The 12603-nt window shown below is 51.9% G+C and overlaps 1 protein-coding gene and 1 long non-coding RNA gene across 2 annotated transcripts; both read left to right on the top strand.

The window, feature by feature from the left end:
• The first annotated feature begins 1374 nt into the window (after window positions 1–1374).
• Window positions 1375–5721, top strand: LOC118244810 (uncharacterized). Its single transcript, XR_004777642.2, has 2 exons — window positions 1375–1751; window positions 5295–5721. It is a non-coding gene; the product is annotated as an uncharacterized LOC118244810 (long non-coding RNA).
• A 3591-nt stretch (window positions 5722–9312) lies between these two features.
• On the top strand, window positions 9313–10969 carry CDKN1C (cyclin dependent kinase inhibitor 1C). Its single transcript, XM_035539564.2, has 3 exons — window positions 9313–9971; window positions 10086–10212; window positions 10313–10969. Exons 1-2 carry the CDS (start codon window positions 9512–9514, stop codon window positions 10205–10207), a joined length of 582 nt encoding a protein of 193 aa, XP_035395457.1. The 5' UTR covers window positions 9313–9511; the 3' UTR covers window positions 10208–10212; window positions 10313–10969.
• Window positions 10970–12603: the final 1634 nt, after the last annotated feature.

Here is a 12603-nt window from a genome sequence, read left to right on the forward strand (position 1 = left end):
ACCTGGAACAACATGAAGTGCTCTGGGTGGGATTTAGCTGTCAGAACAATATTTACAGCCTCAAAAGAGCCTTTAAGGGCCACAGAAGTGCTGGCCAGCAGTGATAGGCATCTCTCAAGCATCAAATCCTCTGTCGATGTGAGCTCTCCCTCTATGAGAAGAAAAAACAAAAAACAAAAAAAGAGTGGGATGAGTCAAATTCTCCTCCAGAACAAAAAAAAAAACAACCCTTATGGAAACACAACCCCCTGGGAACCATCACGTCCAAAGTATGGGAGAGGAAAAGGAACCAATCCCCTGAAGCAATTCCCAAATACCTTTGAGCCCACCTGCACTGTAGGAGCAGCCCAGGAAGGAGACCACGATGCTTCTGGTCAAGAAATGCTCTCCTAATGGGAACCCAAGATGCTCCACGGGCTGGTGTCACTCAGCACATCGGGACATCCCTCCCTTCCCCATCCCCAAGCGCAATGGGCTCATCTGTAGTCTGCTGAAAGATTTATACCGTTGAGCAAATAAGAGTGTATATGGCCCAGGACAGCCAGAATTATGTCCCATGTTTGTTGACTGATTTATTCTTTTGTTTAATTGTGTTCACACACACACACACACACAAAAGAGGCAGCTTGCTAATGAATGGAAAAAGAATCCACATGGCCAGCAGAAAAAAAAAAAAAGCCATGTTTAGTTTACAAAATAGCAAAATAGCACAGTCTTCAGGGATTTTCATAAAAACTACGGAGACAGTCCAAATCGGCAATGAAATCAGATTCCCAGTGGCTGCAGAACTCTTTTGGCTCTTTCTATGTGTGTATTAAATTGCAAAAAGCAATTATTTATAATTTGTTTTTATAAAAATGCTAGTGTGTTTGTTCTGCCTGGCAAATTATTTTGTGAAATGGAAAAAGCCCATTGTTCATTCTTTTGGTAAAGTCTTTGTTACTTAGCATATTAAACTGCAGATCACATTTTATCTGAAATAGGGCTGGTTATTACTGACTTTTTAATGGTAAAGCCCCAAAGCTCCATCTAATACCAAGGCCCCGTCCGGTGCCCTGCAAACACAAAAAGAGCTCCAGACTTGGATGAGGGAAAAGAATTGGATCCTCCTCGCCTTACAGATGGGACACTAACAGCCAGCAGGGTGTGATGGCTGGTCTGAAATCACAGAGGAAGTCTGTGGAAGAGGCTGGAATCAGATTCGATCATCCTTTGGACGCCAGTCCTGCTGCTTAACCACAGGGCAGTAGAAACTGCCTCTCTCATACTCTGGATAAATTAAACCAGAAGAGAACATTTCTGAATGCTGGAATCTGACATCCAAACACGCGCATGGGGTAGAGACTGTGTCAATTGTAGAAGGGTTTTGGAAAAAATACCGCGGCCTGAATTCAGGAGAGTCACACCAAGAATAACATGACCAAATAGGATGAAAACTCTCAGCTCTTTGCACCCATCCAGTCTTACCAGCTCCAGCAGGACCTTGCTGGGACAGTCTTCTCCCAGGTGCTGCCATGGCCCACCTCTGCCCCCAAATCCCTCCTGGGGGAATGGAGAGCCCTCAAGTTTCAGTCAGCTGCTCCTAAAGAGAAGGGGTGCTGGGAGAATCTGGAGAGCAGCCACCGACCTACTCCTGAAAGTGAAAGCCTCAAAACATAGCAAATGCCACCAGCCTCCAGCAGTCTGTCATACTGAGGCACTGAGGAATCAGCAAGAAAAAAGAGTCCTCCCACACTGAAATCCTAGGCCGGGTGAGTACTGCAGCCCATAGGGTCTCTCGATGGCTCTGTCCCTCCTGGGCGAGGGGTGATGTCCCCCAGCGGTGCCCTTGGGGATGGCCAGGAGTGATGGACACTTCTGCTGTCTCTGCAGTTGTGTCTTCAGCCTATGGGCACGTTGGCGTGACCAACCTCCAGACAGCTCGCTGCTGGATAATGGATAGAGCCCCACACTCCAAGATACGCACAGTGCTTTGGGAGTCCAAGGTCCTTATCCAAAGAACATGCTAGATGTGACAAAAACGGATACGGGCAAATAAAGCCTCACGTTCAGCCCTCAATATGCAATGTTTCATTCAACTGGTATTATACAGCCACCTTCTGGAATCACAGCAATGTCTGGAATGCAAAAGCTGTTTATCATTTAAATAACATTTAAGCCATTATAATTTATATGAGAATTGTAAATGATTTGGGCTGTATGAAGCTTCTTGTTGCGGTTTGTCACAGGAATGCTGTAGATTTCCTCTGCACACATTACATTCTGCAAACAATGGGAGCCTGAGACATTTTCAGCTAGTCTTGAGCCTCCTGCATTTACCAAAACATTTTCCTGTGTCAGAATCAAACAATTGCCTGATTTATAACTCTCAGGCATTTGAGAGACCACCAGCAACACAATGCAACAAAAATCTCTCTGTTGGTTAGCCGTCTAACTAAGCTATACCCAGCACAAACAAAACACGGATGTGTATTTAATGTTCCTGCTAATGTATGTTTCTGCACAAGGCAATTAGAGAGCTGCAAAGCATGTGTCTGTAAAACCTTGCACATCCCGACCACGGTTTCCCTGCACAGAGGAGGGTCTGTGCTACATTCCCAGACAAACCCCTCTCTGCTCGTGGGCCAGGGGAGATGTGCATCCCCTCCCATTCCCCTGGCTGGTTTCTCCATGAGGTCTCCAGACCTCCGTGGAGCCTCCTTGGGATGTGGAGAAAAGGACGTGGCTGCCCCGTACCCAGCTCCTTCTGCTCTGTGGGTTGGACAACCCTATGGTGCAGATATTCACTGCTCACACACGGACAAGGCGGGACGAAGGAGGAGGGCTATCCGTAAGCATGCAGGGCTGGATTTACCAGCAGCTCAGAGGTGTTGACACCTCCCGAGGTGGCCAGACACCAGCAGTATTTGTATTTTGCCAGCCAGGCTCACATCACCTGTACCAGGGATAGAAGCTGTAGCCAGCTCTGCCTGGGGATAACGCTCACAATCGTGATTTTAGCTAGGGATACAAGAGGTATGGTTTCCCCACTACATTTCAGTTCAAACCACAGGAAGACTTTGGAGACCCTTCACTGTTTCCTCCTGGCCTTCCCACCCTCCCTCAGCTTGAATTTGCCCAACACAAAAAGAAATCAGCATGACTTTGGGCTCATTGCTTACAGCAGTTCTTCAGAACTTCTTCAGAAGTTCGAAACAGCACTAGGCCCGCTGAAATAGATTTTCCTATCTGTGCAGAATCAAAGTAAACTTTACATGCTGTTGGAGAGGGCTGGAACAGTACAAGAGCAGCTCACCTGGAGCTATGCCCTCTGCTTCACACAGTTATTTTCCAGAGCACACGATTCCCAACATCAAAGTCTCCGTGCACTAAAACTAGGACCCATCATAGGTCTTTCCCAGAAATGAAGCAAACCCTGCAAATTTGCAATCCAAGCTGGTTCAGCACCAGCCCTACCAAAGCAGTGATGGGACCAGAGCATTTTGCCAATACTCAGGTATTTGAAACAGAGAAAAAAGGTGCTGCTGCAACAAGTGGCCAGCTTGTTTTCCTAATGCCTGAGCAGACAGCAGTGGGATTATCTCTGTAAATTCCCCGTAAGGGAGGGTGCTAGGAGGAAATTCCCACTGCCTTCCTGTGTTGACCAGGTGCTGGAGACTCCTCTTCAAAGTGACACCAATCTCCTCTGCAACGCTGCCCAGACTCTCTCCTCCTTACAGTCAAGATGAAACAAGAAGGATTTAATCATTTCCACTCCTCTCTGCCCAGCACAGCCAGGACAGCATGAAGGATTATACTCCTCCTGAGCCTCAGCAATAAATCATTTGCCAAAAATCCATCCAACTCTGCACAAATGAAGCCACCACTGCATCCCCCTCACTGGAAGCACCCTCAGAAACCACGGACTGGCTCAGTCCTTGTGGTGCATCAAGAGGAAAGGACCTAGATTAAATTTGCTGTTGGGATTTTTTCCTTCAGTCTTTTGCATCCAGCTCCTCTGCTGCTTTTGCTGTTAGCAAACATTTGTTTCTGACTCACTCAGTCATGACAATGTTTGAGAACACGGTTCATGCTGGAAGTATTTGTACCACGTCGGTCTGAAATGCCACTATGTGTCACCGTACGCACAGAATTTGCTGTGCAGGGCACGTGCTTATTTATAAATAACCGGGGCTTGCTTATGCTCTTCCCAGGACAGATGCCATGCTTGTGTTGGAGATAAGATTCTCTCTTTGACTTTAAACAACATGGGGAGACTCCATGCAGAATATGTTACTGTGTGACATGACCAAGAGAATCGTAATGCTCATGCTGGCAAAGCTGCCTGCTGGAGGACAGCAAGATACCGGCTATCATCGGGGCAAAAGCCTGCCTTTGATTGCACCTTTGTGAAGCTGTTTCACCAAGAGCCAATTACAACATGACATAAGCATGTTTATAGTGCTATGCCAGTTACAATTAACTCCCTGCCCTATCTAATCACATACCATACTGCAGGCAGGGCAGCCTCCATACAGTTAGACTGGCTGCAGAAGGAACATGATGGATACCCCCCTGGGAGCCCAAAGACCCGCCCTCTTGCAGGTTCACCACCGGCTGTGTTGTGCTTGGTCCTTGTTCAGAGCCTGCAGCCACATTAATGCCAGGAGTCCACGAGGCAGATTACAAAACGATCGCTTCTCCAGATTAGAGAAAGCTTCAGCGCTGCGTCTTCAGAGAGTTACTATGCTGAACGCAAATGTAAAGCTGTAGGCGAGGAGATAAATTAATTAAAGAATTGCATATGGGAGGCTGGGGGGTGGGGGGAATTATCTCACCTCGCTGCGTCATCGTAAGCTATCTCACAGCCCATCACGGGGATCGGAGGGAGAGGCAAACAAGAAGGAACCCAGCCTGGGGAGCAGGACAACGTGCACCTTAACCTCATTTTCACAGCTTGAACTGAAGGCATTGTCCCATCCAGAGGTCTTGCCAAGGAGTCAAACGAGCTCGGAATAACCTGCGAAACCTACAGGCGGGTGAATTCGGCTGCCATGCATTTTGGTACCCTGGCAGTTCTGCACACCCCGGACGGATTTAAGACCTGTATCCCCTGCCAGAGCCCACCCGAGGCAGCCCACGCAGGCACCTGGCACCTCCGGGGGGCAGCGGGCGGCTCCGCCGGGCCCGGCCGACATTAGAGGGCACCATTGCCCCGCGCATCGGGGCCAGCCCGGGTACGGTCAGGCTGCATCTTCCAGGGCTGGGATTTTTTTATTTTTATTTTTTTTAAATGTAGGTTTTGTTTCCTTTAGGTGTGGCTGGGATCCATCTGAGGATACTCCTGGTGTGCTTCCTGCTCTTCCTGGGCTTGTTTTTTTGGATCAGGTACTTCCTGGAGGAGCTGAGGCCACAAGCGATCTCCTTCAGCAGTCATTGCACAACTGCCAGCATCGACGCAGTGTTCACCTAAAAAACAGTACATTGAAAATAAAACTGGGGTAATAGACTCTCTCCCAGTACAGGAATTAGAAACAACCTATAGAAGCATAGAATAGCCCGAGTTGGAAGAGACCCAAAAAGCTATTCTGAGAATACTATTACCATGGATCCACTATGAAAAGCAAAGGGGCAGCAGCACAGCAAGACTAGCTTCTTCTCAGAGCCAAGAAGAAATAAAAAAGAAGGGGGGGGGGGGGGGGAATTAAGTGAAATTAAATGAAATAAAGCGCTTTTCTGAGATTTGAGTTTTTGACTGATTTTGAAAATTCAATAAGGAATATACAGCAATCTAAACTGAACAAAACCCACCAGCATTTTTTCAGGGTTTTGTTCAGATTATCCTCCCACATTTTAACCCCTGAACTAGCATGTTTTTGCCTAGCTATCAAATCAAATAACTTGACTTTTTATTGCTGTTCTGAATGTACGTGGGCTTTAATAATTTGAAAGGTCACTTAGATGGTGAAAGAGCCCCAAGCAGAAGCCTTGACAGCCTGCACTGGCTTGAACTTTAGTTGTGGCTTATTTAAGCAGGACTCCAAAGTACCACACAAAATTGCCACTGGTATAAATGCAAAACTGCAAACCACGCGTGATCACATGCACAGTAAAAGAGAATTGCATGGGAGATAAAGTACTAGTGTTTATTGTTCTACTTCTCTGCTAAAACAATTATCAAATACAACACGTCCTGAAGTGAGGCGAGTGCATTTAGACTGCACTAAATTAATTCTGAGTTAAACGTTGTTAGGTGTATAGGACAAAGCTCTGTTTAAGGAACTGAGATGGGACCAAAGTAGAAGCCTTGAACCCAGAACCTGGGTCTGTTTGTCTGGCAGCACTTTGAGAACTGGACCGTTCATGCAGGAGATGCTGAGACTCCAGCAGATGGAGGTGTCATAGGGATGTGTTTGCCTCCACCACCTCTCTACTGCGAAGAAGTTAAACTGCAGCTCTACGACCACTAGCCCTGCCAGAATGACAGTGCAGGGGCTCTCTGTTTTGTTACCTTACTAACACCTTAACATTACTGAATGTGCTCACTTGCTTCTTGCTCGCTTTGCAGCGAGAGGACCTTTCCTCCCCTATCTGCCAAGGCAGCGACCTCGGCCCTCGCTCTGATGGCCACCCTGGACTCCTTCCAAACAGGAACAAACATAATAAACCTCCTGCAGTCACAATCCCTACAATGATACACAAGCCATAAAGGAGCTCGTTTTCCCCCCCCTCACCCTCCGAAACAGAGCAGCCAGCAGGAATACATGCTCAAGTCATTGTTTTCTCCAACATCAGCAGATATGGTTCTGGGTATGCAGAGCTAATCGGTCTTTTTGAGCAAAAATGCTTCATTCTTACAGGGCATTGTTCTAAGCATAACGATGATTCCTCCGCTCCGCACTAGAGTGGGAATTTCCAAAGAAGTGAATAGGCCCTTGGGTAAGGCTTTGAGGCTCATGTTGGGCAAACTGCTCATCTAGTGGCTCATACCATATCCCTCTGGCCTTAAAGTTCACAAACTCACTAAATTAACACCACATCTCTGTGCAGACAGTGCTCCCTCCTCACACGAGCTGGATGCTTACCTTCCATGCAGAAGATAAGCTCGGACACTGCCAGAAATGCAAAAAGTCACCATCAATGTAGTATTACCAGACACACACACACACACACACACACACACACAAAAAAAAGTCAAAGAGATGGAGAGCACCAGGAATGAGGAAGATGAGCTAAAATAACCCCATCAGACACTAAAACCTTGAACTCGACCTGCGTTACCTCCCAGGTGAGCTAGAAGGCAAAGCGGCCTCCCACCCGCGGCAACCCCTGCAAACGCTTTCCTGCTAAAAGCAGAGCTCCTCACATCCCTCGAGCTCTACGTAAATATTGGCTAACCTCCGAAAATGCTTTGGAAGGCCTGAGACGAAGGTTTTCAGAGCGTACTCCCACATCTTGCAAATAGCAGGGAAGTTTGCTCACTCAGCCTCTGTTGCAGGAATGCATAAAACCAAGGAGGCCGAAAACAGGAAAGGTGGCCAGGAGGACCACAGCAGGTTAGCAAGGGCTCCTCACAAAGAGCTCCTGTCTGCGGGGACTCGACCACCGCCATTTTGCTCCAACTTGAATAGAAGGTACTTTTTCGGCAGGTTTCCCACTCTACACAGTTTATTTCTAAACCCAGCCTGCCCCTTGGGGTGGGGAGAGGTGGACGTGGTGCCATGGCCAACGCGCTCCCCTGTCACACCAGCATGGCTCCTCACCTCTTCTCGCCCTGGCCTAACCCTCACTGACCCACGCTCACCTACCACCCATTCAGACACGGAGTCACCACAAGGGCTTTCTTGGGAGCTGCTCGGGTGACATCCTTTGGGCCAGGAGACCTCCTGGGGGTCACTTCAGGAAGGACACTGTGGTGGTATTTCCACATCGGTCTGGCTCACACAAGAAACCAAGAGTACCTGTTGAGAACACCACACCCAAACAGCTATCTTAAAAAGGATAAAAGCCTTCACCTGTTCTAAAGCACCTGTGCTACCCAGTCGTGAAGTGAGTGACCTGGGGCCTGAGCTGCAAACCAAAGCGCGGCCAGGGGACCTGCGCCCTGAACACATTTGTGGTGTCGTCTTTTCACCACCGCAAAGCTACAGACCTCTGTCGGAGAGCCCTCCCACCCCCACAGACATCAGAAATGATGTTGGGAGACCAAGCTCGTTGTGACATCTCAAAGCCTGGGTGCTGAAAGACCCCTCCCTGGCCCCACGGGTCCCATACTAGGGACCCCACGAGTCCCAAACTGGGGGCACCACTGGGCCCTGACACTCCTTGGGAGCGGGGCTGAAGATGTGGTTGGCAGTGGCCACAGACACGGGGAAAACAGTGCGGAGGGGCAAAGGGCATCTTGGGTACTTATCTTCCCTCCTCGCTCGCAGAGGGGGCAAAGGGCATCTCGTGTACATATCTTCCCTCCTTGCTCACAGAGAAGCTCACCGCGGTACCGAGCCTCCGATGATGGTGCTCTGGGCCCAGTCTTGGCACCATGTCTGATCGTGCTCCCTCCACCCCCCCTTCCTTTTGCGCCCCCCCCATCCCAAGACAACAAAAGGCAATGACTGCAGTGACCTGCAGAAAATGTGAAGCGCAAGCCAGCTGATCCGTGGCAACACAATAGCGAGATTAGTTCATCTGCAGTGAACAAACATGTATTATGTGGGTTTAAAAGTTAAGAGAGGAAAATGCTGTGGTTTTCATGTATTTCTATTCAGTGAGGCTGCGACTTATTACTTCCATGCAGTCGAGCAGTCCTATTTTTAAAAATAGCCCTCAGCTTGTTTTGAGATCTGCAAGCATCCCGCTTTGTTTTGCAGCAGCGTAATAAAAACCCCGAGCCGGCAGCGGTCCCGCTGTCCTCCCCCCCCGCGCCCTACGGATGCTGCAAAACGTCCCCTCGGGGAAAAGAAAACAACAAAAAAAAAAAGAAATAAAAAGGCTAAAACATAACGATGATGCCACAGACACACACACCCCACCTCCGGGCTGGCAAGGCGGGAGGGAGGGGATAAAAACAAGCCCGAAAATCGCCGGGGAGGCGTCGGCGGAGCTGCGGCCGCCGGCAGACAAAGGCGGCGGCGGGCGGGGAGCTCCGCGGCCGCCCCCCCGGGGCCGGGCCAGCGCCGGGGCCGCCCCCCCCGGCCCGATGCGGCGGGGCCGGGCCGGGCCGGGCCAATGCGGCCGGCGGCGGAGCGGCGCTGCCCGGCGCAGCCAATGGAGGGCGCGGGCAGGAGGGCTGCCGTCGGGGGCCGGGGGGGCGGCGGGGGGGCCGCCGCCAATCGCGGCGGGCTGCTGGCAGGGCAACGCCGTGCTGCTAATGGGTGTTTTGCTCGGCCTCGAGGGGAGCGGGGTTTAAAAGCGGGGCGGCCAGGGGAAGGGGCTCAGAGGCGGGGAGGCAAGGCTGCGGGACGAGACGGGACTGGCGGCGAGGAGGAGTGGCGGGGGGCCCTCACGCAGCCACGCACCCCCCCTCCACGCACCCATGGCCGACGTGCATCTCTCCGGCCCCCTGGCCCTGGAGCGCCTGGCGGCCCGACGGGCGCTGCTGGCCGGCCATGACCGCAGCGCTGTCTGCAGGAGCCTCTTCGGGCCGGTGGACCATGAGGAGCTGGGCCGGGAGCTGCGGAGCCGCCTGCGGGAGATGGGCGAGGCCGACCAGCGCCGCTGGGACTACAACTTCCACACCGACACCCCGCTGCCCCCCGCGCCCGGCCGCCTGCGCTGGGAGGAGGTGGAAGGCGGCGCCGTGCCCGCTTTCTACCGGGAGACCCTGCAGGTGGGGCGCCGTCGGGTCCCCCTGCGCCGGGCTCCCCCGGCACCGTCGCCCCCCGCCGCCGGCAAGGGGGCTCCGGGGGGGCGGCTGAGTCGGGAGAACCGCTCCGCGCCCCCCACTCCTCGCCGCCGCGCCGCCCGACGGAGCGGCCCCGCCGCCCGCATCACAGGTGCGTGCCCCGACGGGGGGAGCGGGGAGTTGGGTCCTCCCCCCCTTTTTCCCCCCCCCTCGTGCGCCCCCTCCGCCTCGCTGACGCCCCCTCTCTCGTCCCCCCCCCCCCCAGATTTCTTCGCCAGGAGGAAACGGCCGGCGCAGCCCAAGGCAGCGGCCGAGCGCCCCCCCGGCTGCGCGTCCCCCCCCGCCGCCGTGCCGGCTGAGCAGACCCCCCGCAAGCGGCTCCGGTGAGCCAGGTGAGGAGCACCCGGAGGGGAGGATGATGCTCGGGAGGGGGCTTCCTATTAATTTACGTATCCCATCATAATTTTTTTTTTTTCCCCCGTCCCCCCCTAGATTTTTGCACTACGGCACCCACGGGAGAGGCGTGCAGCCCCGGGGGCGAGGCGCCCCCCCAGGCACGGCCAACCGGGGCCCCCCGCCCGGCCCGGGCCCCGGAGCGGAGCCGGAGCCACAGGCGCAGCGCCCGGCCGCGCACGGAGCAGTGTTACCGTACAACTGTGCAATGTATTACGTTCTATGTAGAAATGTATTATGCCTAATGTGAGTACACTGGCCAGAAGTGTAAAGCTTTAAAAGTCATTTATATGAAATGTTTAATCTCTGCTGAGCTCTCAGTGCAAGGAAAAAAAAAAAGGAAAAGGTGGAGGAAAAAAAGAAAAAAGCAAGTGTATATTTGTACAAAAACGTTTTTTAAGAGTTATACTAACTTATATTTTCTATTTATGTCAGAAATGTGGATAACTGACATCCAATAGTCATTTTTTTTCTTTTGGTTAAGCCAAAGGGCACTATATTTGCTTTTGTTATTTACAAAATGTAAATTTATTTTTATAGTGTTTTTTTTTGCATTCGCAAGATGTAGTTATGAATCAAAACATTTTTTTAGACTTTACTTGAAGACAAATCTGTTTCAATGGTTTCTGAGCCGGTTTGTACCACTGCCATTGCAAATAATGCCACAACTTCAAATAATAATAATAAAAAAAAATCCAGGAAACTCTTGCAATGCTGCTTGGTGTGTGTTGTGCAGATGTCCCGGGGGGCTGGGAGCTGGGGGGGTGGCTGTGATCACTGAGACCCAAGCCCGTATTGCTCCATGCACTGTGGCTGCATCCACACCCCCTGTGCAGTGCAAAGCTGCCCCCAGTTGCTGGAGGAAAGGACTTGGTGGCTTGTGACCACATGTGTGTGAGCGCTGCTGGAGTTAAAGTGAGGTAGGGAACACACACCCATGGAAGCCCCAAATTCAGCCTTTCTATGCTTTGTTTTTCCCTTCTCCTCTTGCCAAAGCTGGGCCCAAGACCCCCCCAGGCTGTGGGGCTGCCCCACACTAAGTGGGGGTAATGAGGGGCAGGCACAGCCCCTCAGCAGGCTCTGTATGGAGGGACCCTTGCAACCTGCACGCCCCCACCCTATCTTACTGCAAGGTAAATCTTCCCCATCCCTCTGGTCCAAGTCCAGCATTAATTTTGAGGAAAATCCTGCAATTCCAGCTATAAAAGGGGGGAGCAGAACAGCCACCAGGCAAAATACATGAGTACAGCACCCGGTGCTGGCACAGCCACGCACCCCAGTGCAGCTCACAGGGGGCACCCCGGGCATGCACCCTGAGCCCTGTGCTGGGGGGGTGGTGGGGGGCAGCCACCTGCAGGGGGCCCGATCCTGGCCACAGGTGGTGCCAGAGAGCGCAGGAGGGGAGCGGCTGGCTGGATTTGTCCCTTTTAAGCCCTAGGAGCTGCGTGATGATGCTATGTCAGGGATGTGGGAGGGCGAGAGGGGGGCAGCCAGGAGAAGAAGGCCGAGGGTTTACCCACATCGGTGCTCCCCAGCCCCCGCAGCGCTCACCTCTGCCCCCCCATCACGGCTGCGAAACGCTCCCGGCTGTAAAAGTAACATTGATTACCTCCAGCTCCATGATCGCTTAATCAGAACAGGATTATTTTACATGCCCGCATCAGTGGCCACTGCCTCAATACGATTTTCCCCCCTCTTTGAAAAGAAAAATAGCTTTTCCCTTTCCTTCTGAAAGCCAACAATACCCGGAGCGAGGCAGCTGGATCCTCCAGGATTTATGGGCTTTTCTCTCGCTTTCATGAAAGCAGGTGCCTTTGGGACCTCCATTGTCCCAGCCCCCCACTCATAATAGGACTTTCTGCAATGAAAAAATCCCTGCTCCAAGCTCTCAAATACCTCGGCCGCAGGAGCTGTGCCAAGGTGTCCCCGGAGCATCCCAGCAGAGCAGGCAGGGGGCCGTCGGGCCAGGCAAGGAGCTCCGGTGCCCGAGCCCAGCCCCATGGGATGCGGGGCAGGAAGGTGTGCAGCCACCCCGCACCCTGCTCCACCCAGCCCGCCTCGCCCCAGCACAAAGCACACTGCCCCTATTCTTTCGGCCTTTGTAGCCATATGGCAAATCCATGTAGACACAGCCAACATCCATTTATTCAGGCACATAATGTCCTGCAACAGGGAACAATTGGAACTTTGTTTGCTTCTATTATTGATGCGAATGGGCGACAGAGAGAGAGAGAGGGGAAAAATCATTTAACTATAAGAGATATCCAGCTAATTATGAACCATATGTGCCTATAGTTTCAAAGCAATCCAATGAAGTTCATTTTAAATCT

Source organism: Cygnus atratus, chromosome 5 (assembly GCF_013377495.2).
Source record: "Cygnus atratus isolate AKBS03 ecotype Queensland, Australia chromosome 5, CAtr_DNAZoo_HiC_assembly, whole genome shotgun sequence".
Lineage (NCBI taxonomy): Eukaryota > Metazoa > Chordata > Aves > Anseriformes > Anatidae > Cygnus > Cygnus atratus.

Excerpts from the sequence above, each read along its gene's own strand:
- CDKN1C (XM_035539564.2), top strand. The coding sequence starts at position 9,512 with ATGGCCGACGTGCATCTCTCCGGCCCCCTGGCCCTGGAGCGCCTGGCG. Across the intron at positions 9,972-10,085 it reads CCCCGCCGCCCGCATCACAG|ATTTCTTCGCCAGGAGGAAA; the intron begins GTGCGTGCCCCG and ends CCCCCCCCCCAG.